Source organism: Galeopterus variegatus, unplaced genomic scaffold (assembly GCF_000696425.1).
Source record: "Galeopterus variegatus unplaced genomic scaffold, G_variegatus-3.0.2 Scaffold10, whole genome shotgun sequence".
Lineage (NCBI taxonomy): Eukaryota > Metazoa > Chordata > Mammalia > Dermoptera > Cynocephalidae > Galeopterus > Galeopterus variegatus.
In genome coordinates this window covers 196,950-224,570 of record NW_007726121.1, presented here as the reverse complement: position 1 = coordinate 224,570, position 27,621 = coordinate 196,950, and the positions used below count along the sequence as shown (strand labels likewise).

At 33.1% G+C, this 27,621-nt stretch overlaps 1 protein-coding gene across 2 annotated transcripts in view; it reads right to left on the bottom strand.

Moving 5' to 3' along the window:
- The window catches only part of RPS6KA6 (ribosomal protein S6 kinase, 90kDa, polypeptide 6), a 154,761-nt gene that overhangs the window by 43,782 nt on the left and 83,358 nt on the right, over positions 1-27,621 (bottom strand). For both annotated transcript variants that reach the window (XM_008585631.1, XM_008585690.1), the window contains 10 exons: positions 15,256-15,362; positions 14,911-14,948; positions 8,526-8,668; positions 5,601-5,671; positions 5,285-5,373; positions 4,429-4,487; positions 2,582-2,684; positions 1,844-1,974; positions 1,249-1,371; positions 642-731 (listed from right to left, as the gene is read on the bottom strand). In XM_008585631.1, coding sequence (XP_008583853.1) covers positions 642-731; positions 1,249-1,371; positions 1,844-1,974; positions 2,582-2,684; positions 4,429-4,487; positions 5,285-5,373; positions 5,601-5,671; positions 8,526-8,668; positions 14,911-14,948; positions 15,256-15,362 — 954 coding nt within the window. The remainder of the gene's footprint in view (positions 1-641; positions 732-1,248; positions 1,372-1,843; positions 1,975-2,581; positions 2,685-4,428; positions 4,488-5,284; positions 5,374-5,600; positions 5,672-8,525; positions 8,669-14,910; positions 14,949-15,255; positions 15,363-27,621) is intronic.

The following is a 27,621-nucleotide window of genomic DNA, read 5'->3' as shown; positions in this document are numbered from 1 at the left end:
TTCCATGAACTTTTTGAATACCCCTTGTATATATAATATAAACTACTGTTTACTATATACTATATTATCTGCAAACTGATCAAGGTGATGGTTGATTTTTCTGCCTTCTCTGAAAAGACATTTTCTTCTTATGTGAAAAGTCAGCATTCAGTAACACCTACTAATATGTGGGTTATATGTTCATTTTACAAAACTATAGACTACTACTATTTTACTCAATTATAGACTACTACTACTTCACTCAAGGAACAATCCATAATGCTACAACCAATTGCTATACAATTAAAAATGTAAAATCTTCAAGATTTAACAGATTCCCAATCTCCTGCATCTTGTATATTTACACTACTACAGAATAATAAATGATGCTAATTACAATGTTAACTAGTTAATCAACCAGAATATATTCAAGTAATCAAGACATTCTTATTTACTAACCATCACAATTCTTTTTTGATATGTTATAAGAAGAGTAGGAGTACAGAATCATAAGAAAAATTAAAGTGGCAAATTTAAGGATCTTGATATTTTGTGGCATGAAATTAAATATACCACAAACATAAAAAGTTTCAATAAGAAAAATAAAGTTCCAGGTCATAATTTCATTAGCTTAGCTGATAGGTAGATTTTAAAATACCTACATCCTTTAAAGTAATAATGTTGGGGTGCTGTCCATAGCGCATCAAAATTTCGATTTCTTCTGACGGGTCTCGCTTACTTTTGTCAATGATCTAAGAATTAAGATAAGAGAAAAATCTCAGAGAAAAACAAATGATTTTCTTTGTCTAAAAATGGATATTTACAATTTGGTTATATTTTTAAACAAATACTTAAAAACTCAAGAACAATGCTTATCTCTTATTTTAATGTTTAAAAATTTCCTATAACTTAAACTTAGAAAATAAATAAACCAGAGCACTTTCTTTAACATTATGTCCCATTTCACTGAAGCTATACTAAAGGATAATGTGATCTAAATCTGAGTGTAATTGTCACAATTGCTCAATCTTAACATACTTCTGTACATTAAAATAAAACTATTCAAAAGCAAAAAAAAATCATGAAATAACACTGTTCCTCCAAAATAAAGTCCCTGAAAGAAATTCACAGTGAAAATATTAAGTCTTAGAGTTTTTTCATCATAGCTTTCCTATCTTCACTTGCTCCACTGAAAATGTGTCAAACTATAATTTAAATTTCACACATAAAAACAAACAAAAAAGTTAGGCTCAAAGATAATAACAATACCTTCACTGCAAATTCCATGTTGGTAACTGTATGTATGCATCGCTTGCAAACAGAATAGGAGCCAACACCAATATCCTCTTTCAATTCATATACGTCACCAAACTGTGCAGCATTTCCATTTATCTGTTTTTGTTTTTATTTTAAAAAAAAGCAAAATTCTATGGAGAATGAAATATTTTCACATTTTCTATCTTTTATACTAAATATACATTCATCTTAAATCTTAAAAAAAATCAAGAATAACACATCCTAGAGAAGTTTTATCAACATTTATAAATGACTTAAGCAGATTCTGAATGAATCCTAAATTGTAAGCTTTCTAAATCCCCAAGACCAATACAATAAATCAACTAGCTTATACATCAATCCTACATTTTCTTGCCAAAATGGACCACATAAATATAATTAAAAGTTACTACTGTCTGCTTTATTCCAAAACATAGACACTTTGAATTCATGATTATACAAAGAGATAAAGTAGCCAAAAATCACTTCTTAAAAAACTATTAAAAATCCATTAACAATAACTGAGAGAAATAATGATTCCTAAACTGATATATTCCCAAACGAAATAATGTGATTAAGTGGAACTTACCTGAACGATTGGTAAAACATTTGCACTTGTGATAGGAGTGATTTTGTATTCTTCTGCAATAGAAGTTGCAACAAAGCTGAATCCTTTGAAGAGTTGATGAGCATTTGCACTGGCTGGCAAACCAGGAGAATCTAACATTCAAATAATTATATTTAATTAGAACTACACAGAATTCTATAATATATAATGCCTGCATTTCTTTAATTATAAAGGAAGCCATCAAATGTCACCACCTTACATATTATGTATTTATTCTACATTATCTGTCTCTCACCACTCGTATGCACACTCCATGTGGTCAGTAATTTTTGTCTATTCTGTTCACTGCTGCATCCTCATTGCTTAGTACATACTAGGCAGTCAATATTTGTTGAACGAATGCATGAAACAGATGCCACTAAAAATACACCATATTAAATTCTAAACTATAAGAGTAAGAATAATATATCTCATGTCTTGCCTCCCACCTTGTAAGGCATTAGCATGTCAAAGAACTTACAAAACAAGAAAATAAAAACTGCCACCCTTTGCCCTAGTCCCTGTTTTTCTGATAAATATTTCCCATTTAAAGCCTCTACTTGATAGATACCTACATAATATAGAATCTTTATTTCCAGAAAGAGCAAACCAACCTTCTGCAAACTTACCATTCTTTTAGCTTTTACCTAAGAAGAGAGTTTATTTTTTTAACTACCTACTGGAATAAAAGCCCGGATTTTACACATATGCATGCATTACCTTTAGGTGTTTTTGCAGTAAATTCAGGATCAAAACAAAAAGTATCATCTGGTTTTCCAGAAGCAGGTTTGAAAGGAGGTTGAACTTCTCTTTTATATAATTTCTAGAGCAAGCATCAGAGTGACACAAAAACATATTAACACTTTAAAAAATTATTATACTTTGGTAAGGGAAAGTGGAAAATAATATTCACAGTTCTTAACAGAAGACACACAATTTCATAAAAGAAATTTCAACGGGCTTCAGATACCTGTTAAACAAACTGTAAAAATTTGAGAGATAATAACCAAAATATAATGAGGCCAGGAAACACAGCAGTGATGCCACAAGTTGCATGCACATGGAATAATGAATGATGTTGAATTTCGGATTTTGTGATTTGAGAATTCACACTGGTAATATAACTACACAGAATGTATCATAATGTTACCATGCAGAAATAAATAATACTGCTCAAGGCTTTCAAAATCATAATTAGATTATTTTAAGAAGTATATATTTCACCCAAAATATTTTTTTACATAAAAATATATGTGAAATGACTGTTTAGGGCTCCTATTATAAAATTCAAAAATTTAGTCTTGTCTAACATTCTAACTTGCTAAAATTTGTGTTTTTGAAAGACAAAGAAAAAAATATATATATTAAATTCTACTTTTTGGGGGGAACCTACTTCTTTAAAAGCTCAGTCCCACAGTGGGAAAACAATAGAGAATTACTTTAAAGTAATTTTCATTTACATAAATATGTAAACATTCCACTGATTTGTTATTTAAATTAAAAATAATGAATTTAAATTGTTTAGATATAACTATGATGGGAAAGAAAAATATTTCCCATTTGTCTACATAAGGAAAAAGAAAGAGTAGAGAAGCATTAGAAAAACATGAAGAAGAGATACAAGGACACCAAAAGAGAGATACAAAGAGATATGACAAAGGACAGGCTCCCATATATAGCAGCAGCATGCAAAATTCTAGATATAAATATATATGCATCATGCCTACTGAATGGCCTTTTAGAGTATTAATACTAATGGCTTATGACATGTTGCAGTTTTAAAATAATAAAAAATAAATCAAATATTGCCTACTGAAACTTGTTGTACAAGCCAGATGAAAGAATGATTTGGTCAGTGAGTAGTAATAGTGGCTCTCCACTTTTGCCCTAGAAATCAAAATAGAGACTCTTTTCCTTTTGAAAAATTTTCAATACCAATGCCAGAACTAGATAATCAAAAATGCTTAACTATGATGATTAATACATAAAATATATAAAGCTGTGTTATAAAACAAATAACAAAAAAGTGAGCTCTTCTAAGAAAAGCTTATTAGCCTGGGAATACCAACTTAATAAAAAAATCTCTATACACGACTTAGCAGAACTTTGTAATGTTTCTGTTTTCATGTCCTCTCAAAATTTAGTGGAATATTTGTAGATAGATAATCACTTCTTAATAATTTGTTCTAATACATGGCAGAATGATTTGAAATTAAATAACACCTTAGAATCTTTACAATTCATTTCCTAAAAGAATGCTATATAATTAATCCCCTTTCCCCTTTCTTTTCCTTCTTCACATTTTCTAACCTAGAATAGGAAAATATTAACCAAACTTAACAGGTAAAACAAATGAGAAGCAAAAATTTACTAAATATTATCCACACATGTACTGTTTCAATGTAATTGCCATGATATGCATACCTTTAAATAAAAATATCATATTAAATATAAAACAAATGGATTAAGTTTGTCAGTAAAGTCCACAAAGGATTACCATTTACTCTTCAGTTTTTTACTCATATTAATATAAACTTATTCAATAACAAACTTTCTATTCAACTTACATTCCAGTCAATATTTGCAAAGAAAAGATGTTCTTTGATTTCCTCAACTCCTTCTGAACCTACAAAAATGGGGGAAATATTTCAATGGTATGATTTTTTTATCTTTCTAACTGGCTCCCAGGTTGTTATATGCAAACAGAAGTACCCACATTTCATAGAATCATTGCAGTAAAAAGTCTATGATTTCTTATCTGGCATTGTATTAACTGGTCCTTTTGCTTTGCTATGATAAAAAAAATGGCATTCATATAAAACTACACTGAATATCATGAAATACTAAAGTGCCTCCCAAATCAAATCAAAATCATATTCAACATACATTAAATTTAAGCACATTATATTTTCTTCATAAGTCATCTCATGACCTCATATTTATATGCCAAATTAAAAGGTTCAAATGAATTAAGTGGCATTGGAATTTTAACACAAGGACATAAATATGACACTAGGATCACATCTGGATCCAGGGAAAGGCTACCAGAAAGTGGTCAAATAAAGAGCAGTTATAAAAACATAGTATGTACTTTGAAGAATATTGGGAGGGACAAAATAATTATCTTCAAATATTGAAAAAGATTACTTATACAAGGGAGAATTCTGTGAATTATCTCAAAAGAGGTAACCCATATTATATATATAATAATATATTTTAAACAGAAGTTTTGATTATAGTATTCCATTATTTTTATCATGGACATAACAGAGTTTACTGTTCCTAGAATGCATACAAAATGCAAAATTCTAGTTATAAATATATAACAGCAGTAAATGAACTTAAAACAGAAAACATAAAAATATAGCTATCATCCCCAAACATGGAACATTTTGGTATAAAAGATATGAAAATAAACAATACCCAATCTATTTGCTGGATTCCTTTTGAATAACATCCTTAGAAGATTTTGTGCTTCAGCACTAAGAAACTGAGGCATTCCAAGTTTTGCTCTAGAAAAGAGGATTTTAGAAAATTTCACTTAAATCTAGCCACACTTCTAAGCTGACAAATCTCAAAAAGAGTTTTAAAAAGTGCTTTAGAGTGGCAAATAATAGGACAAGAGAGCAAGACAATGTGAAAAATGTTCTTTGGTGTTGATTTTAAACCACAATAAATTTTTCAAAACTGAAAGCAAAGGACATTTTTCCCAAAAGAAAAAAATAGTGTTTACACTTACTTTAATATCATATTCATGGTTTCATTTCTGTCTTTACCTTGAAATGGCAGAGTACCAGTAAGCATTTCAAACTAAAATAAAAAACAACCAGTCAGTTCAGTACAACTTGGAATATATAATGAAATTATTTAGGAAAAAAATTGAGACTTGTACTACATAATCATCAAATCATGCAAGACCAACTTGACAGCGGGTCAAAATGGGACCAGAAAACTAGGTCACTTAAAGAAATGCACTTCTGGTACCCCACTATATATATAGCTCAATTGATAGGTGACTTGTGGCAGATGAAACCAACCAATTTTTTTTTAGTTCTAATTTGGATAAATTCCCAAAGCCAAAGCAATTTGAAAATACACACAAAGCATTTTCTTTTAAAACAAAGATATGCTTTAAAACAATCAGTTAATAAAAGGAAAGGAAAAATAAGCACCAAACCATTTCAAATTCACACATGCCCAGGAAATATTTAACTATTCTTGTTCCCCTTACTTCCCCCCCCCCGCCCCCGCCAAAAAGGAACCAAAAAAGAGAGGTAGGAGCAGAACACAACATGCACACATGCACGCACGCACGCACACACACACACACCTTTAAAAAAGAAAAAATTGACATAGTTGTACATAACATGAGAAAACATTTTCACAAAGAAATTTCATTGCAATGCAGATAACTAGAATATTAAATAATGATTAAAAAAGACTAGGTATAAAAATAATGATCATTATAGTTCATTAAAGAGAAAAGTTTTTATATCCATAATATTTAAATCACAAATTTAGATTTGCTGTCTTTGGCCTCAGCCCTCTTCTCATTTATCTGAACTCACAACCTAAGTCGCTTATCGATTCAACTATCCCCCATACTCTGATGACTCCCAAATCTGCTACTCCAGCCTCAATCTCTCTCAAGCTCCAGTTTTCCCTCCCAAATCAACAGTAATGGTTCGACACTGGGGAATGGAGTGGTAAAGGTGGGGGTGGCAGGGAGAAAAAGAATAGAAAGATACTGTATGGGACTCACACCTCCCCTTAAGGAAACTACGGGCTGAGTAGGTGAGGGTAGGGGGAATACATGTGTGTGTAATAAGGTCCCCAAATGATTCCGATCTTCTCTCCACTGACCTTCCTAATTTACAACCACCAGGGGTTAGCCACTAACCTACAGTAACCTTTGTCACATGCTAAAAATAAATTATTTCCCTAGTTCCCAAACCAGCTATCCTTCTCAGTTACCTCTTTTCTACTAATCTCCCATTCTTTCAATCCCCTGAAGTTCATAAATTTTAGAAGTTATCTTTAGCTTTGACTCGCCTCTGTTTCACCTGTGTCATTTAATTTACTAATAAGGTTAGTCATTTCTTCCTTTGAAATGTCTTTTACGATTTACTCTTTTTTTATTTTATAATCTTACAACTATCTTGTAATAATACCTTTTGGTCTCCCTGCTTCCAATTCCTTCTATTTTCTTCAATTTCTAATCAATCTGTATAACATTGCCAAGACTAAACTTCCTAAAATACATTATTTCTCTAATTAACATCCTGTTTAAGAATCTACAATAGTTTCCTACTGCCCAGAGAATCACGTGGAATTGTCTACAGGTTTATAGCTTAACTTCTTCCACCTTCACCCTCATTCTCCACTACTCTAACCAAACTGGTTCTCCAAGCCTTTGCTAGTATGACTGCAATACTCTCCTTACTGACATGCAACTATTTAAATTGTATCCATCCTTCAGGGCTTAATTTGAGTTTCAACTGCTCCAGTTTTCCTATACCAACTTACGTGAAGTCTTCCCTGAACTCCTAAGGTACTTCATGGCAGTTTATTTAGCTATTCCAATTGTTTCCCCAACCAGATTGTATGCCTTTTTAGGTCATGGAAAATGCCAAATACTGCACTTTGAATCATTTCCCACAACAGTGCCCTCTCCAAATGTCAGGTTTTAAATAAGTATTTAATATATTGATGTGCCATACAGTATGTCATTCAGTGATAAATGGGCAAAACAGATTATCAAACTTCAAAAGCAAATCATATCTGATTCAATTGCTATGCATTTATCATGTTACTTAGTACTGCAAATTCTATGCTTAATCTCACACCAAATATCTTGTCTACTAAATGCACACTATGCTAGGTACTGTAGGAGATGAAAAGTAGTAGAAGATATGATTCCTCTCCTCAAGAAATTTACAGTCTTTCTAGGGTATGCTTGAAACAATTTGACAGTAAAACAGTATATGGTAAGGTGCTAAATTCTGTGACATCTAACTAAAATACCATACAATTACCAAACTCAGCATTCTGAAATCTAGAATCTGACAGACCTTTTTCTAAGTTCTAAATATGAATAATTTATATAACAATGCCATTTACCTTTTCACTAGCAAATTTAAATCAGAACACCAAAACCCTAATTCTTATTGTATAACAGCTAGCCAATCACAAGTTTTTTTAATGTTAATCATGAATTATCAGAACCACTTTCTTCCCTCTGGGCCGTAGACTGGGCCCTGTATGTACTCTCTCATAAGTGGGAGCTAAGAGATAAAGAAGAAAGGAAAGAAAGACCACAGTGGTGCATTGGACTTGCAGAGGGAGAGAACATACCTAGGGATACAAAGTGGAGTGGCGAAAGGAGGGATGGGCAGGGAGGTCAGGGATAAATGGGGGGATAATTGGGTGGGGGACATGGGGTATAATCACAATTTGTGGTAATGGACATGCTGCCAGTATGGATCTGGCCATCACATCTTAGGCACAAGTGGTGACAATTTGCTTTGTACCCCACGAATATTCATAACCAATAAAAACAAAGAACCCCTCTCTTATCTGACACATCCCAAAATTTAAATTAAAATAAAATTCTAAATAATATTAACCATATGTTGGCATAATTAAGCAAAATAATGCTACTTACCATAAGTACACCATATGACCACCAATCTGCACTTTGGGAATGGCCTCTCCTATTTACTACTTCAGGAGCCATATACTCTACTGTACCACAAAATGAGTAGGCCTTCTTTTCTTGATCTACTGACTCCTTGCTGAGTCCAAAATCTATAATAATTGTTACAAAAAATACATATATCTGAAAAACTTCAGATAATAGAAAACACCAAAAGAAACAAAATAATAAACATTAAAACTATTTATGGATGGCCTGAAATTATTCTTAAGAAAGCTCCTGTGACATCAGTGATGGAAAACAGCCTATATTCCATAATGATACTCTTTAAGAACATTTAAAGATTGCTCAGTTAAATCTCATCCTCAAAATACATGTTTTTAGGTCTGTACTAGAATATCATGCAACAATTTTGATAAAATGATAATTAAATCAAAGCTGTCATATTGACCTAAGTTTTAAAACAGACTAAGACAAAACTTACACTTTAAAAAATATTTTTAAAAAAACCAAAAAACAAAAAACTTTTGCTTTGGCTTTGGTGTGCTTCCATTTTTGTTAAAGCTTTCAAACAGCCAAAGGTGTGTGTGTGTGTGTATGTGTGTGTGTGTGTATTTATAAATCAATCTTATTTGTTTGTACAATTGGAAGTTGAAGTTTAAAATTACCATTTATAATACTACCTCTCAAAAAAATAAATATAAAATCCACAGGTATAAATATACAAAATACATGTAAAACTTGTATACTGAAAACTAGAAACATTGGTGAAATAAATTAAAGTAGACTGAAATAAATGAAGAGATATACTGTGTTCATGGACTGGAAGATTAAATTTTAAGATGTCAATTCTTCCAAAACTGATATACAAGGGGTCTTCAAAAAGTTCATGGAAAGATTCATATTATCTTTTAATTCAATTTTTCTAAAAATTGTTTGAAGTACCCATAGACTCAACAAAACTTCACTAAAGACCCCAGCAAGATTTCTTTTGTAGAAATCAACAAGCTGATTCTAAAGTTTATATAAAAAGGCAAAGGAAATAGAATAGCTAAAACAATTTTGAAAAAAGAAAAAATTGAAGGACTTATACTACCTGACTTCAAGACTTACCATAAAGCTACAGTAATCAAGGGTACTGGAGAAAGGACAGACATATATATCAATGGAATAAGCTGACATATACAGTTAGTTCTGCTATGACACTTGTTTTAAAAATGCAAAGTTCTTCCAATACAAGTGACATATTAGGAAACAATCTGAGCATGACACACATTTTGCATTGGCTTACATGCAATTTTGTCTGCAAGAAATACTAAGTGAATATAGAAAATTGCACCTAGTTGAGCTTAGCCAAATAGAAATACATAAAACACATGCACATACCTCAAACATCTACCAGTGACTTCAGATCACTGTGTTTGTTATGAGCCACTCCTGTCCACCTCTACTGTTACAACCTTCCTTCCAATTTCAGATAATTAACCTTCTAACATTTCATTATAACTTACAAACTACAACCATTCTGAAACCACTTCCACATGCAACCTTCAGGTCTTTTTCAAGATAAAATAACATATATATTGTAGCCTTTAAGTATTTCTTAACCATTTAGAACACGTAAAACAGTGTTACCATTTTTTACTAACTTTCTTTTTTTAGTGTGTCACTGATTAAACATTTTAGTGTTATATATTTTAACTGTATTTTCCCCATATGTCTTGTGGTTTTTACTATGCAGTTTTGCACAGTGATTAAAATCACATGTCACATGTCACATTACAGCAGAACTGGCTGTATACTGTCAGTTGATTTCTGCAAAAGGTACAAAAGCAATTCCGTGGAAAAAGGGCAGTCTTTTCAAAAAATGGTGCCAAAATAAGTAGGATATCAATACAGAAAAATCCATCCTCACACCATAAGCAAACATTAATTCCAAATGGATCACAGACCTACATGTAAAACCTAAAACTGTACAATTTTCAAAAAAAATACAGAAGAAAATCTTTGTGATCCTGCGTTAGGCAAGGATTTCATAGAAACATCAAAAGTGTAACCCATAAAAGAAAAAAGTTAATGAAATGGACATAAAATAAAAAACTACTCTTCAAAAGATACTGTTAAGAAAATTAAAAAAGAAGCTACAGATTAGGAGAAAATATCTGCAAATCATGTACTTGATAAAAGACTTGTATTCAGAGTATATATATTTTTAAAATCAGTAATAAGAAAACAATCAGAACAATCCAGTTTTTTGAAATGGGAAAAATATCTGAACAGACACTTTTCCAAAGATATACGTAAAGATGCTCAATGTCACTATTAGGGAAATATAAATTAAAACCATGATAATATACCACTTCATGCCTATTAGAATAGCTAAAATAAAAAATACTAACAATACCAAGTACTGGTGAGGGTACAGAGCAATGGGAGCTCTCATACATTGTTGGTGAGTATGCAAAATGGTAAAACCACTTTGGAAGAGTCTGAAGTCTTCTCATTAAGTTAGATATACTTACCATCTGACCAAGTAATCCCACTCTCTAGGTATTTACTCAAGTAAAACAAAAAATTTATGCTCACATAAAAACCCATACATACACGTTTATAGTGGTTTTATTCATCACTGCCAAAAAAAGGAAACAATCCAAATGCCCCTTAATTGGGAAATGGGTAAACAAACCGTGGTGACACCATAAAATGTAACACTACTCAGCAAATTAAAAAAGGCCAAATCATTAATACACACAACAGTATGGATGAATCTCAAATGCACTATGGTAAGTAAATGAAGCCAGACTCAAAAGGCTATATATACTGTATGCCTCTATTTATATTACATTGTGGAAAAGGCAAAAGTATAGGGAGAGAAATGCTGCAGGCTGGTGGTTGGCTTGGGGTAATGGGAGGACTGCTATATAATGGGGGAATTTGGGGGGTTATGGAACAGCACTTATTTTTGTTTTGGTGGTAGTTACAAGACTATATGCATTTGTAAAAACTTGCAGAACTACACACACAAAAAAGTGATTTTTTTAAATTAAACTTTATATTTTGAGATAACTACAGATTCACATGTAATTACATGAAATACTACAGAGATCCCATTTACTCTTTACCCTGTTTCCCCCTCAGTAACATCTTATAGAGATAGTACAATAACATAGGCCAGGATAGTCAAGATACAGAATAGTCCCATCACCACAAGGATCAGATGGATGAGTCTTATTGCATGCAAATTATACCTTAATTTTAAAAATGAAAAAAAGCTATAGGCCCTATATTGCTCTTTTACAATAAAATATCAAATTAACACTTAATTTTAAGGCCTCTCAAAACTGATTTTCTAACCATACTCAATATTTTCATTTAAAAATCAATTATCCTTTTATAATAACTTAATGCATTATAATTTTCAGTATAATTTTAAATATCCTTTCAATGCACTACTATGTGCTTTCTCTATATTTTGAGACTTTTAAACTCTGCACATTCTATTTAGAAAATTAAGTGTAATAAAATCTAGTCTTCAACATTAGTTCAGCTGAATATAACATACCTTGTAGAGAAGAACACTGGTTTCTTTGGCCATCACAGAGAGGAGGAGGAAGGAAAGAGAATTTTCTTATCTTTCTGTTAGCTTTCAGAAATTTATGCCAATCCATATAGTTCCTTTGCTGTACTATTTCTGAGAAAACTGATATTTAACACCAGAATTTGCTCAGCAACCAATTGACGAAAATTTTACAATTATAAAACTAGCTACAAGATTAAATGAGATATGTTACACAGTGGTTTTTCTAAACCACTAATTTGAAAAGAAAAGAAAATGAAGAAATCAGCTACATAAAGAAAGGATTTTTTTGGGGTGGGAAGGGGGGTCTAAGAGACAGTATTTCACATCTTTGTAACACTAAATGACTCTTTAATAAGACCTTAAATTTTACAAGGATGCCCAGAACACAATAATTTGATACGTACTTAATATAAGTAAAAGTAATCTCAGTGATTAATTTGCAAATAACCATAAAAACTACTTAAAATTCTTCTTATGTACACATTTTGTCTTAAATACTCAGCTCAAGAACTGTGATTTAAATTTCTGACTCTTTACATTTTTTCTTCCCTCTCTTTATAGAAGTTACCCCTAAATTATGTCCTTCAGAAAATACATTATAGCAACCACAGACAGTTCAAATCAATTCTTTGTTCAAGTCTTAATTTTTAATGGGATATTATGATTAAATATTTTTTTCTAAACAGATAAGTCATTATATAGTTAGTTTTTATACAGACTATATGAAGGGAAAAGATTCCAGAAAAAAAATTAAGTCATAGGGACAATATAAATAATATATTAGCAAGTATGCAGATAGTATCTGGAGGTAACCACTCTCATTCTACTGATCTTCTGTTATACAATCATAATCTCAGTATGAGGCCAATCATACACAAAGTACAGTTATAACAGGATACCTTTCTATAGTCCATTGCCATTCAGAATAGCCTGCTAACATTATGTCAATTCCTTATGTGTAGAGCATTTTTAAAGTGGACAGGTTAAAAAAAAAAAAAGGTATTACCACTCTCCTAAGATTATTCTGAGAAAATACAGAATGCTGAGGAAGATACTGCCTAGATGAGACATTCCTCAGTGACTGCAGCCCACACGGCCCACTGGTATCAATGACAAATAGCAATCAGTCTGGTCCTTTTGACTGTAGCATTCAAAATGGGAGGAAGTAGATAGGAAAAGAAGAATAGGAGGAAAGACACTGAAGATAAGAAAGGAAGAAAAGGAAAAGAAAAAAAATAAGAGAAAGGAAAAAAGAATAGAAAGAAGAGAAATTAAATGAAACAATGCAAAAGAATGAAAAGAAAAAAAAAAAGCCTTAAAATACTTGCTGTGAATGGTCACACTGTAACAAACTTCCTGGAATACTGTGAGGTAAACTCTGTAAGTCTACCACTCATATAAAAGTTTGAATTAGGTTACAATCATAAAACTATAAACGATCTAATATTTATTCTTGTGTACTTTCTTTAAAAGAAATGTTGGTGCTGTTGGAAGGAAAATAGACTGAATTATAAAAAACATTATAAATCGCATTATCTTCCTGTTACATGTCTTGTGTCTCTTGCTTATAAATTAACATTGATCCTAAAGAATCTTCCCTCCTCAGCCATTTAAGTCTCTAAAAGCCATAAAAAGCATAATTCAAATTAGAAGACTAAATATAAAACAACTTGGCATCATTATTCACTCAATTAATCTTAATGTAGTAAAGTGATATAGGTAGGGTTTATTCTACTCTTTTTCCCACCTCCCTTTCTTATTCCTGACAAAAAAAGACATAATTTATTAAGAAAAAAATGAACAGAGGAATTAAATTCTAATTAGCTTTGCAATTAAAGTTTGATTGCTATAAAATAAAATTATACATTATATAAAATCTCAAAACTATGAATTAATGATTCACTAAACTTTATTTGAACTTTGTCACATTTACTTCAGCTTTCAAGGTAACAGCTAGATACTTTATTTTACATTGATGCAATATATTTAGGAAACTTAAAGCAACTTACCTTTAAAGTGTACTGATTCAAAATTCTCCAGAAAGGCCACATCTTCATCTTATCTCTGTTCTAGCATTCCAATAATTAAATACAGAATTTACTATCTATTGAAAATATATGTAACCTTTTGAGATTTGCTGACTCAGCATAATGCCCCTGAGATCCATCCAAGTTGTTGCATGTATCAACAGTTCTTTCCTTTTTATTGACGAGTAGCATTCCGTTGTACGGAGGTATCACAGTTTGTTTATCTACTCACCCTTTGAAGGACATTTGGGTCATTTCCAGTCTTGGGCTATTACAAATAGAGCTGCTATGAACATTCGTGTATAGTTTTTTTGTGTGAACATAAGTTTTTACTTTTCTAGAACAAATGCTCATGAGTGTGACTACTGCATGGTTCAATTTATGTAACACTCTCAAAATAACAAAATTATAGAGATGTAGAACAGATAAATGGTTGCCAGGAATTATGAAAAGGGTAAGAGGGTGTCACTATATTTCAAATGTGATGATTACTTATGATAAATCTTTTACTCTAGTCTGAAACTAAGACAATGTATTTTTACCTAGAAAACCAAATGCTATTTCTTAATTAGGATAATGCCTTTATTGTATAATTTTTTAATATTACAATTAGAATATATTGAGAGCTATATAAGCTTTAAATGAACTTAAGTTCACCAAAGAGACAAATAAAATGCAAATCAAATCAAGAAAGAAGAAAAAAGAAAACAGGCATAGACAAATATATATTAAAATAATGAAAAATATAAAACAATGAACTTAGGGTATAATAAGAAAATTTGCATACCTGTCAACTTGATATGTCCTATTTCATCAAGTAAAATGCTGTAAATCAAAATTCACATTCAACAAGATGGAATAAAATATTTTATACAAATGATTTACATAAAAATTGACATGAACTTAAAACAGGTCAATATCTATATATATATAAGAAAAATCTTGAATAGTTGATTAACTTAAAATCAATGCATGTCTTATGAAGATTACTTTTTACAAATAAGCTTCACATAATTATATAATTCATATAGAATTTCACGTTATCTTTAAAAGACTTAGTGGAGTATGCCAAAACGTAGTTCTAGAAATACCCATACAGACAACGGGATACATAAGGAGAATATAGCTTTACTTTTCTGGCTTCAGGTCTCTATATACAATTCCTAATTGGTGCAGATGATCTAAAGCAAGGGCCAGTTCTGCGAGGTAGAATTTCACATCTTCCTCCGTAAACAAAACCTAGAATAAAATAATTGACCATTTGATCTCTCTTCCCATACTGGGCATTTTTTTAAAATTTACATCCTTAAAAACCAGTAGAAAGACAAATCAAGCCAAATAATAATAAAATAAGCATAGCCAATTCTATTTGACTGGCATATGAGTCATATTATTAGGAATACCAGAGAAATAAGATTTCTAGATAGATGAAACTAACCTCTTTAAGAATCCTTCTCTTCAACATTAATCATTTTAATGTAAACCTTTCTAAAACATATTGTTTGTATATCTTCTTACACTGAATGCAGTGCACAAGATTTACCTTTTTTAAAAAATGATTTGGTGTCATAATACCAATATTAATATTAGTACTCTATTATAATATAGTGATGCCTTCAAGGTATAAGTATATATATAGGCTATTTTGTTTTAGCAGTAGTAATTCCACTATTTCTACTATTCTCTCTTTCAGATATAGTAGACTCATTTCTCAGGAATTTCACTTTTAGCAGCTCTACTAACCCAGAGTTTCTAATATATCACTGTAAATTGTTAAATTAGAACCTTTATATTACATAAACATTCTAAACTCATCTCTGACCTAAAGGGGAACTCCAAGCCTCTTCTGTTAGTAGAGTCATGAGATTAACGGTACTATATTCCTCACTTTTTTTGTGCCTGGGAATAGAACTGCTATGAAAAAGTGAAAAGAGTACTGGATTTGAAATCAGAATTAGCAGTGTAACATCAGATATGTCATTTAGCCCTCTGGGCTTCAGTTTCTAAATCTCTAAAATAAGAATAATAATATCTGTTGTATATACCTAACAAAATTGCTGTAAGAATCAAATTAGTTCATGTGGAAAAAAATCTTTGTAAACTGTAAAATGCCATGTGTGCAACTATAAAGTATTATTACTATAGGTTTATGTCTATATTCATTCACAAGTGAGTGTTAATTTACACAGAGAACTGGGTACTACTCAACCATTAGATGTAATTTTTAAGGTTTATCAAGCGATTCAGATTGGCAAAAACAAATATTTTTCTATAAATGGGTTATTTTCATTACAGAAATGTCTGGATTATCAGGAAGGCTCAAAATTTAAATAGAATATCATAAAATATTACAACGACTTGCCCATTTAGAATTATGGCCACTACATTTCACAATGCAGACTCAGGCTACTAGTAAAGTTGCGGAGAATGAGCAGTTAAAAATAACTTGTGACACCCCGTCTACTTTTAAAAATGATTACTAGAAAAAACGCAAAGATTGTTCATTATCTGAGTTTCAGGAGTGTTAAATATTATAAAGGTAAAAGCATAGGAACATCATTTTCACTTGACTTTTTACTAAGAATAAAAATACTTGGAACTTATTTAACTTCTGGGCAAGGATAATCAAAACATTCATTGAAACCTAACACATAAAACCCTAAATAAAAATCTTTCAAAACTCTAAATAAAGGAAGAAACTTTGCTTAGGTTAAAGTTTATGAGAAGCCTACCACCTTGTCATCAATTTGTCTTGGTAGAAAGCCTCATGATGGATGCAAATAATAAACTTAGTAAATAGTAATTATATGCCAGGCCCAATTAATTATGTGCTAAGCACTGTATATTCATTAACTTATTCCAATCTTCCAAACAACTCAATGAGGTACATATTATCAACATCTTACATATGGAGAAAGAGAGTTGCAGTGGTTAAGCAACTTCCCCATAATAACATAGCTAGTAAGAAGGAGGCACAGAATTTGAAATCAGGGATACTTGTCCTTAAGAATGACCTCTTGTGCAAAAGTCGCTTCTGTCATATGGTGTGCTAGAATTTTTCTTTTTTTTTTTTTGTAAGTTTTAGGTTCACTATCAATAATGCATTCCTATTCATCGATCATCTTAATAAATCCCAACACTCAAATGAAAATCATCCAAAACTCTAGTATCCTGAGGTAAGCACTCTTAATCTTTTGTTGTCTGCTCTTCAAATCATTTGTGTATGAATATGTCAGTGTGTGTATGTGTTGTCATAGTTGAATTAATACTATATATACTATTTAGTGGCCTCCTTTATCCCCACATGACATTATACCATAAGTATTCTCTCATATCTTTAAAAGTTATTTATAAGCAGTTTTCAATGACTACACAATATCAACCATATCAATTTACAATGATTTACATAAATATTTCCCTTTTTGGACACTCAGGTTATTTCATTTCCAGTTTTTCACTATTTTAAATAACTCTGTAATATGCGTACATCTTTACTGATATTTATGATTTCCCTAAAATGGATTCATAAGAAATATAACAGGAAATACTAGGTCAAGGACCATAAATAGTCCAAGATTCCTGACATACAAAAAAATTATTTTCCAAAAAGGTTACAATAATTTCCACTCCCGTCAGCAGTTTATGAAAGCATTTGTCTTACCACATCCATGACAACACTTAATATACTCTTTAAAAAATCTTTTCAAATGTGATAGATAAAAATGGCATCAATTTTGTTTTAATTTAGATTTTGATTCTTAGGCTGACCATTTTTTTTTTCATGCTTAGTGGCCTTTCTATTTTTTTGTGAATTATCAGTAATGTTTTTGCCTGTTTTCCATTAATAACTTACTATTGTGTCAATTGGTACAAGTCTTTTAAATATTAAAAATGGCAGTTCTCCATCACATTAGCTACAAGTATTTCTCCAACTTTGTGCTGGTTTTTGGTGTTCAATAATTCTTAATTTTGTACAGTCAAATTTATACATCATTTCTGTCTGATTTTTCTTCACAACTTTAATTCTTAAGGTAACCTTCCTCATTCAATTGTCAACTAATCAGCTGCATTTTATTTTAGAATAATTGTTTTTCCAGACTTGGTTGTTTAATGTAAGTAAAATGTATTTTTGTGTATAGTAGAGATGGTTTTCTTAAATGGTTTTTAAAAAATATCTAACCAATTTCTCAAACACTGTTTACTAAAAAATCTCTTTGCCACTAATTTGTGATCCTTCCTTTATCATAATAGCATATGCTAAGTCATGTATAACAGGATATTCTTCGGCTGTACAGTACATTTCTAATCTTGTGCTGATACTATGACGTTTTGCTTATACAAGCTTTATAAAGTTTTAAACACGATGTAGGGCAAGGAAAGAGTGTTCTTTACTTTCAAAATTTCTTAGTTCTTTTCATTTGTTTACTTTTCCAAATAAACTGCACAATAATTCTGTCAACTCTAAGCAAACAAAAACTCCTATTGCAGCTTTATTTGGAATTTTGTTAAGCCAATAAATTGATTATGGAAGCATTGACAACTTTACAAAAATCAGCCATTCATTGCACTGTATATACATATATATAAGTTCAGTTTCATAAAGGTAGATTAATATACATACATATGTATATGTATATATATATATGTATATATATATATATATATAATCTACCTTGATGAAATTGGAATTTTATTTACTTATTTCTAATTTTTATTTTTATTTTTTGGGCCACAAAACAAGTCTTGATACATTTAAAAAGAATAAGGTCATAGAAAATATGTTCTCTGACCACAATAACAGAAGGAAATTTAGAAAACTCACAAATACGTAGAAATCAAACAATACTCTCCCAAATAAAAAACAGGTAAAAAGAAAAATCACAGGGAAATTAGAGAGTCCTTTGAGATAAAGTTCAAAGTGCAACATATCAAAATTGATAGGATGCAGGGCTCATGTAGTGCTTAGAGGAAAATTTATACTTGTAAACACCTACATTAAAAATAAGAAAAATCTCAATTCAGTAATGTAAACTTCTACCTTAGGAAGATAGAAAAAGAAGAGCAAGCTAAATGAAAAGCAAATAGAAGTAGGATATAACAAAGATTACAATGGAAATATATGAAATAGGGAATTAAGAAACAATAGACAAAATCAACAAAACCAAAAGTTGACTCTTTAAAAAGTTCAACAAAATTTGCAAACCTTTATCTAGACTAACCAAGAAAAAGAGGGAAGTCGGAAATTACTAAAATGAGAAATAAAGTAGTGGAATTATTACATTGTATCTATGGCTTTTTGTGTTGGTAATATTTAGCTTCTTTCTCTCTCTTGTTTACATTTTTGTTCTACCAGTTGGTTTTGCTCCTTCTTGTGTATTCGCAGTAGCAATTATCATTTTTTAGATTCCAGATGCAGGACTTCCTTGAGGATTTCTTGTAGGGTTACTTGTGTGGTGGTGAACTGCTGCTGCTTTTGTTTGTCTGGAAAATACACTGTTTTCCCCTCATTTCTGAAGGACAACCTTGTTGGGTATTATCTTCTAGCCTGGCAGTATTTTTCCTTTAGTATTTTGAATATATAATCCCATTTTCTTCTGGCCTATAGAGTTTCAGTTGAGAAATCTGCTGTTAATCTGACAGGGGCTCCCTTATACGTGACTTGACACTTTTCTCTTGCTTCTTCTAAGATTTTTGTTTTCTTTGAGCTTTGCCAGTTTGACTATAATGTGTCTTGGGGACAATCTTTTTGGTGTGAATCTGTTTGGGAATCTTCAAGCCTCCCAAATCTGAAGGTCCGTGTCCTCCCTATACCTGGGAAGTTTTCTGTTATTATTTCATTGAATAGGTTTTTCATGCCTTTTCCTTTCTCCTCCCCTTCTGGAACACCCATGATTTGAATGTTTGTGGGCTTATGGTTCTCTACTAGCTCTCTTAGATTCTCCTCTTTTAAAAAATTTTTTTTTCTTTCTCTTTGTCCACCTGGGTTATATTGAAAAGACTATATTCAAGATCAGAAATTCTTTCTTCTTCTTGTTCTAATCTGCTGCTTAAGCTACTGGTTGTGTTTTTTATTTTGCTGAGTGAATCTTTCAGTTCCATGAGCTCTGCTACATTCTTTTTTAAGGTATTAATCTCTCTGTAAATTTCCTCCATCATACCCTGGATTTTTTTTTCCCTTGTTTCATTATGTTCTCTGACTCTTCTTGTATCTCAATGAGTTTCCTTAAGATTCTTGTTTGGAATTCCTTTTCAATCATTTCAAAGGTTTCCTGCTTTATAGGGTCTGGTATTTGAGAATTACTGTATTCCTTTGGTGGTGTCATATTTTCTTGGGTTTTCATATTTATAGTATCGCTGCATTGATGCCTGGTCATCTGATAGAACAGTAGCTTCTTCTATTATTCTGGAGTAGGCTTTGAGGAGAGAGATGTCATCTTCTTTTTCTGGTCTCTGCTGGTGACTCTCCTTGTATTGCTGCACTTGAGTGCATTGTGGGCAACCTGCTCAGTGGCTATGGCTACTGCTGTAGCATTGAGCTACGTTTGCAGCAGCCATAGCTGTGGCAGAAGCTGTGGTGGGCCACTTTCATGGAAGTGGTCTTTTCAGCATGCTCCTTGCTAGCTTCTGGGTGGGGATGATGACCTTGGCTCCTGCCTAGGACTCCAGGCATGCTCTGCTTCTTTCCTGCTTCTAGGTGGAGGCCAATATATATATATTGGGGGGGGGGGGGCTTAACAAAGTTTAATAGAAAATGATAACATTGTTTTAAAGCCTCAGATAAATTTGTTTTCTGCTTTTGGCCTCCTTGGCTCCTGCCTAGGACTCCAGGCATGCTCTGCTTCTTTCCTGCTTCTAGGTGGAGGCCAATATATATATATTGGGGGGGGGGGGGCTTAATAAAGTTTAATAGAAAATGATCACATTGTTTTAAAGCCTCAGATAAATTTGATTTCTGCTTTTGGACTGATACCATATGTCAATAAATGACAGATGAGTTTGATGGATTATAAATGACTCTCACAGACAAGCTATCAGAGTAAAACATCCATGTAGCACTACTAGGATGCAGTCTGCTACTCAGTCCCCCAGTCCTGGTGAGAACTGGGATGTTGAGGATCCTGAGGATTGCATTGGCCTTCAGTAGCAAGGTGGTTGACATGGGCTGGCAAAATGAATCCTCCGTGTTTTCTTTTCTTCCCCCACCACAGCTTGCCCCAGCATTGTCCCCCGGTCTGCTTGGAGGGCTGGGGAGAACCACTATCCAAAAGCTGAACCTCCCTGCTAAGTACACCATCATCATCCACACTGCTGGAAGGACCTGCAACATGTCTAATGAGTGCCACCTGCTGGTCCAGGACATCCAGTCCCTCTTCACTGACAGAATCAAGTCATGTGACATCGGGTATAAGTCAGTGGTTCTGAAGACAGTGGGCTTCTTTTCCCTTGGGGGCAGACATGGAACTTTTGAAAGGAAGGGGAAAGGGCACTAATGTTTGCTGAGTACTCGCCGTACGAGAGGCACTTTATAGATCATCACATTGACTTCTCACACAAATCAGAGTTCATGGGTGGGTCTTATTTAGGAACTAGCTAAGTGAGTAGTCATTCCCCTAAGCATGTTCTCCAGACACACATCCTTTTAAAGGTGGTATATTGAAATGATGGATGCCAAGATGCAGCTGAAAAGATATTAGAGGAAGCAGAATGCATGAGAGATTGTGAAACCTGTAGAAAAGATGATCTATGTGCCTTTTTCATGCCATCACTCCCCACTACTCAGTGGCTCTGGCTCTGCCCCTCGGTTTGGCTATAGCCTGAAACTTGTCCTGCCTGCATCAGACTCACGCTGTTTCTCTGCATCTAGAAATGTTCAGCCTCCTTGGGGAGAATATCTTTCCTATCTGAAGGCAGGGAAAAAACAAGATAATATCTCTTGATTTCTCAAATGCCAAGGTCTATGATTCTTTAGTAAAGAATATATTAACCTAATGGGGAGAGTGAACATTTCTTTCTTTTCTTTTTCTCATTAAACATTCTATTAATGAGTCTCAAATTTCTGTGAAAGATTTTTGGGCAAGTTGTTTTCCTTAAAAAATACTGATTTTAAAAACTAGTGACTTAAAACCACCATACACACATAAGAACAAATTTAAATTTCCACAAAACAAGTTTAAATTTCTTGAAGGATGCTTTCAGAGCTCACAGATAAGACATCTGGGGTTACAGCCCATCTTATGTCCTGTCAGAAACACCACACTAAATTTTAATTCTCAGGACAGGCCACCACTAACCCATATGGTGTATTGATACACACGAAAGAGCCCCTAACTTTAGGGGCACTCATGGCTTAGTGAGTGGAGATAGATTTTAGTTCCTATTGTCCCCAAACCATGCACCGTGCAGGATGCAACCTGCAGAGCCATATGCAGTGGCCCTGCCTTAGATGGACTTACCATTGCTTGGTATATGCCTCTGGGCAGACCGCCCCACCTCTCTCTATCCCCATTTTTATTTTATTGTATTTTTTTATTTCTTCTTTTTAAATTCTATTTTGTTTTGCCAATATACAATATGGTTGATTACTGTGGGCCATTACAGAAACCTCTCGCCCTCCTCCCTCCCCCCGCTCCCTCCCAACAATCTCCTGTTTGCTTATCATATCGACTTCAAAGAATTGTAATTGTTGTGTCTTCTCCCCCACCCCGAGTTTATTTGTGTATTTTTTCTTTTATTTTTATCTCCAACAAATAAGTGAGAACATGTGAGGTTTCTCTTTCTGTGCCTGACTTGTTTCACTTAATATAATTTTCTCTAGGTCCATTCATGATGTTGCAAATGGCAGTATTTCATTCTTTTTTTATAACAGAGCAGTATTCCACTGTGTAGATATAACACATTTTCCATATCCACTCATCTGATGATGGACATTTGGGCTGATTCCAAAGCTTAGCTATTGTAAAGAGTGCTGCAATGAACATTGGAGAACAGCTATACCTTCAACTTGATGATTTCCATTCCTCTGGGTATATTCCCAGCAGTGGGATAACGGGGTCATATGGTACATCTATCTGCAATTGTTTGAGGAACCTCCATACCATTTTCCATAGAGGCTGCACCATTTTGCAGTCCCACCAGCAATGTATGGGAGTTCCTTTTTCTCCGCAACATCGCCAGCATTTATCATTCACAGTCTTTTGGATATTAGCCATCCTAACTGGGGCGAAATGGTATCTCAGTGTGGTTTTGACTTGCATTTCCCAAATGCTGAGTGAGGTTGAGCATTTTTTCATGTGTCTCTTGGCCAGTCGTATATCTTCCTTTGAGAAATGCCTGTTTAGCTCTTTGCCCATTTTTAAATTGGGTTACTTGTTTTTTCTTGTAAAGTTTTTTCAGTTCCTGTATATTCTGGATATTAATCCTTTGTCAGATGCATATTTTGCAAACATTTTCTCCCACTCTGTTGGTGGTATTTTAACTCTGTTAATTGTTTCTTTTGCTGTGCAGAACTCATTTAGTTTGATACAATCTCATTTGTCTATTGTTCCATTGGTTGTCCGTGCTTTGGGGGTTGTATTCATGAAATCTGTGCCAAGTCCTACTTTTTGAAGTGTTTCTCCTAAGTTTTCTTTGAGTAGTTTCATTGTTTCAGGGTTTAAATTTAATTCTTTACCTCATTTTGAGTTGATTTTAGTATATGGTGAGAGGTATGGATCTAGTTTCATTCTCCTGCATATGGATATCCAGTTATCCCAGCACCATTTGCTGAAGACACAGTCTCTTCCCCAGTGTATAGGCCTGGTGCCTTTGTCAAAGATCAGATGGTTGTAGGTGTGTGGGTTGACTTCTGGTTTCTCTATTCTATTCCATTGACCAGTGTGTCTGTTTTTATGCCACTACGATGCTGTTTTGGTTATTATAGCTTTGTAGTATAGTTTACATTCTGGTAGTGTTATGCCTCCCACTTTATTTTTTTTGCTCAGAATTGCTTTGACTATGCACAGTCTTTTGTTATTCCATATAAATGTCTAGATACATTTTTCCATTTCTGAGAAAAATGTCATTGGAATTTTGACGGGAATTTCATTGAATTTGTACATCACTTTGCATAGTATTGACATTTTCACAATTTTGATTCTTCTAATCCAAGAGCATGGGATATCTTTCCATCTTCTGTCCTCTTTAATTTCTCTCAGCAGTGGCTTATAATACTCATTATAGAGATTTTTCACATCCTTGGTTAACTCAATTCCTAAGAATTTTATTTTTTTGGCGGCTATTGTAAATGGGCAAGTGTACTTGATTTCTCTTTCTGCATGCTCACTATTGGAGAATAGAAATGCTACTGATTTTGTGTGTTGATTTTGTATCCTGCTACCTTGCTGAAATCATTTATCACCTCCAACAGTTTTTCTGTAGAGGCTTTAGGCGGTTCGATATATAGGATCATGTCACCTGCAAAGAGGGATAATCTGAATTCACCTTATCCAGTCAGGATTCCCTTTATTCCCTCCTCCTCTCTGATTCCTCTGTCTAGTACTTCCAACACTATTTTGAACAGGAGTGGTGAGAGTGGGTATCCCTGTCTATTTCCTGTTCTTAAAGGAAAGATTTCAGCTTTTCCCCATTCAAGGTGATATTGGCAGAGGGTTTATCATTTCCGGCTTTAATTATGTTGAGATACTTTCCATTGATACCTAACTTATAGAGAGTCTTTGTCATGAATGAATGTTGAATTTTATCAGATGCATTTTCAGGATCTAGAGAGAAGATCAGATGGTCCTTGTGTTTGATTTTACTGATATGGTTTATCACATTTATTGATTAGCATATGGTGAACCAACCTTCCATCCCTGTGATGAATGCCACTTGATCGTGATGTCTAATTTTCATATGTGCTGCTGTATTCTGTTAGCTAGTAATTCATTGAGCATTTTTGCATCTATACTTATCAAGAATATCGGTCTGTAGTTTTCTTTTTTAGTTGTATCTTTACCTTGTTCTGGTATCAGGGTGATGTTTGCTTCATAGAATGAGTTTGGGAGAATTGCCTCTGTTTCAATCTTTGGTAGAGAATTGGTGTCAATCCCTCTTTGAATGTTTGGTAAAATTCTGCTGTGAATCCATCTGGCCCTGGGCTTTTCTTTGTTGGGAGCCATCTGATAACAGCTTCAATCTCTTTTATTGTTATTCTGTTCATAATTTCTACATCTTCCTGGCTCAGTTTTGGTAGTTTGTGTCCAGAAATTTATCCATTTCCTCCAGATTTTCAAATTTGTTCACATGTAGTTGTTTATAGTAGTCTGAAATGATTTCTTCTATTTCAAATGTATCAGTTGTAATATCACCTTTTTCAATTCTAATTTTTGTTACTGGGATCTTCTCTCTTCTTTTTGTAGATAGCCATGCTAGTAGTTTGTCAAATATCTTTGCAAAAAACCAACTTTTTCATTCATTGATCTTTTATATCATTTTGGGGGTTTCAATTTCATTAAGTTCTGCTCTGATCTTAATGATTTCTTTCCATCTGATAACTTTGGGTTTAGATTGTTCTTGTTTTTCTAGTTCTTTAAGGTGAAGTGTTAGGTTGTTCACTTGCCATCTTTCCATTCTTCTGAAGTAAGCATTAAATGCAATAAATTTCCCCCTTAGTACTACTTTTGCAGTATCCCACAGGTTTTGGTATGATGTATCATTGTTTTCTTTAGTTTCAATATATTCTTTGAATTCTTGTTTGATTTCTTCTTGGGCCTATATGTCATTAAGTAGAATGCTGTTTAATTTCCATGTATTTGTATAATTTCCAGGATTTTGTTACAAATCTCTAATTTTAATCCACTGTTGTCTGAAAAAATACATGGGATAATTCTAATTTTTTTGAATTTGTTGAGACCTGGTTTGTGACCTAACATGTGATCTATCCTGGAGAATGACTCATGTGCTGATGAGAAGAATGAATATTCTGAGGTTGTTGGATGGAATGTTCTGCAGATATCTGCCAAGTCCTACTGGTCTAGAGTGTTGTTTAGATCTTGTGTTTCTCTGCTGATTCTTTGCCTAGATGATCTGTCCAATATTGATAGTGCAGTTTTCAGTTCCCCTGCTATTATGATATTAGTGTCTATTTCCTTCCTTAGTTCTAATAGAGTTTGCTTTATAAATATGGCTGCTCCAACATTGGGTGCGTATATATTTATGATTGTTATGTCTCCTTGAAAGATGAATCATTTTATCATTATGTAGTGGTGTTCTTTATCTCTTTTTATGGTTTTTGCTTTAAAGTCTATTTTATCAGATATAAGAATAGCTACTCAAGCTTGGTTTTCATTTCTGTTTACAGGATAAATCTTTCTCCATCCTTTCACTCTTTGTCTATGTGAGTCTTTATACGTGAGGTGGAGGCAGCATACAGTTGGGTCCTCCTTTTCAATCCAGTCAGCCTGTCTGTGTCTTTTGATCAAGGATTTTAATCCTTTTACATGAAGAGTTTTTATTGAAAAGTGTTGGGCCGGCCCCGTGGCACACTCGGGAGAATGCAGCACTGGGAGCGCAGCAATGCTCCTGCCACGGGTTCAGATCCTATATAGGGATGGCCAGTGCGCTCACTGGCTGAGCACGGTGTGGACGACACCATGCCAAGGGTTGTGATCCCCTTACCGGTCACGAAAAAGACAAAAAAGAAAAAAAAGAAAAGTGTTGATTTACTCCCAGCATTTTATTGATTTTTGTTTGGATGCCCTAAGTGCCTTTTGTTCCTTTCTTTCTGATATACTGTTTGTTTTCTGTATTTGTTGGTTCCTTGGGTTGTAAATAAACTTCTTTTTTCTCTTCCTTGTTGCTATATTTATTTTCCTAGTGGGTTTTGATTTTTCTTGGGTTTTTATGGCAGTGGTGTTTATTTTTCATGTACCAAACCCAGTACTCCCTTGAGAATTTCTTGAAAGGGTGCTCATGTGGTAGTGATCTCCCACAGTTTTTGTCTGTCTGAGAAATATACTATTTGCCCTTCACCTTGGAAGGATAGCCTTGTGGGGTAGAGTATTCTTGGCTGGCAATCTCTGTCTTTTACTATTTTGAATATATCATCCCATTCTTTTCTGGCTTTTAGGGTTTCCAATAAAAAGTCTGATGTTAGTTTGATTGGGGCTCCCTTGTAGGTGACTTGACACTTCTCTCTTGCAGCTTTTAAGATTCTCTCTTTGTCTTTGATTTTTGCCAGTTTTACTATAACATAACTTGGAGGTGACCTTTTTGGTTGAATACATGTGGGGATCTTTGAGCTTCCTGAATCTGAAGTTATGTGTATTTTCCTGTACCTGTGAAGCTTCCTGCCAGTATTTTGTTGAGTATGTTTTCAATGCAATATCCTTTTTTCCTCCCCTTCTGGAATACCCATGACTCGGATGTTTGAGTGCTTAAGGTTGTCTGATATCTCTCTTAGATTTTCTTCCATGTTTTTAATTTTGCTTTCCATTCCTTTTTTTTTTTTTTTTTTTTTTTG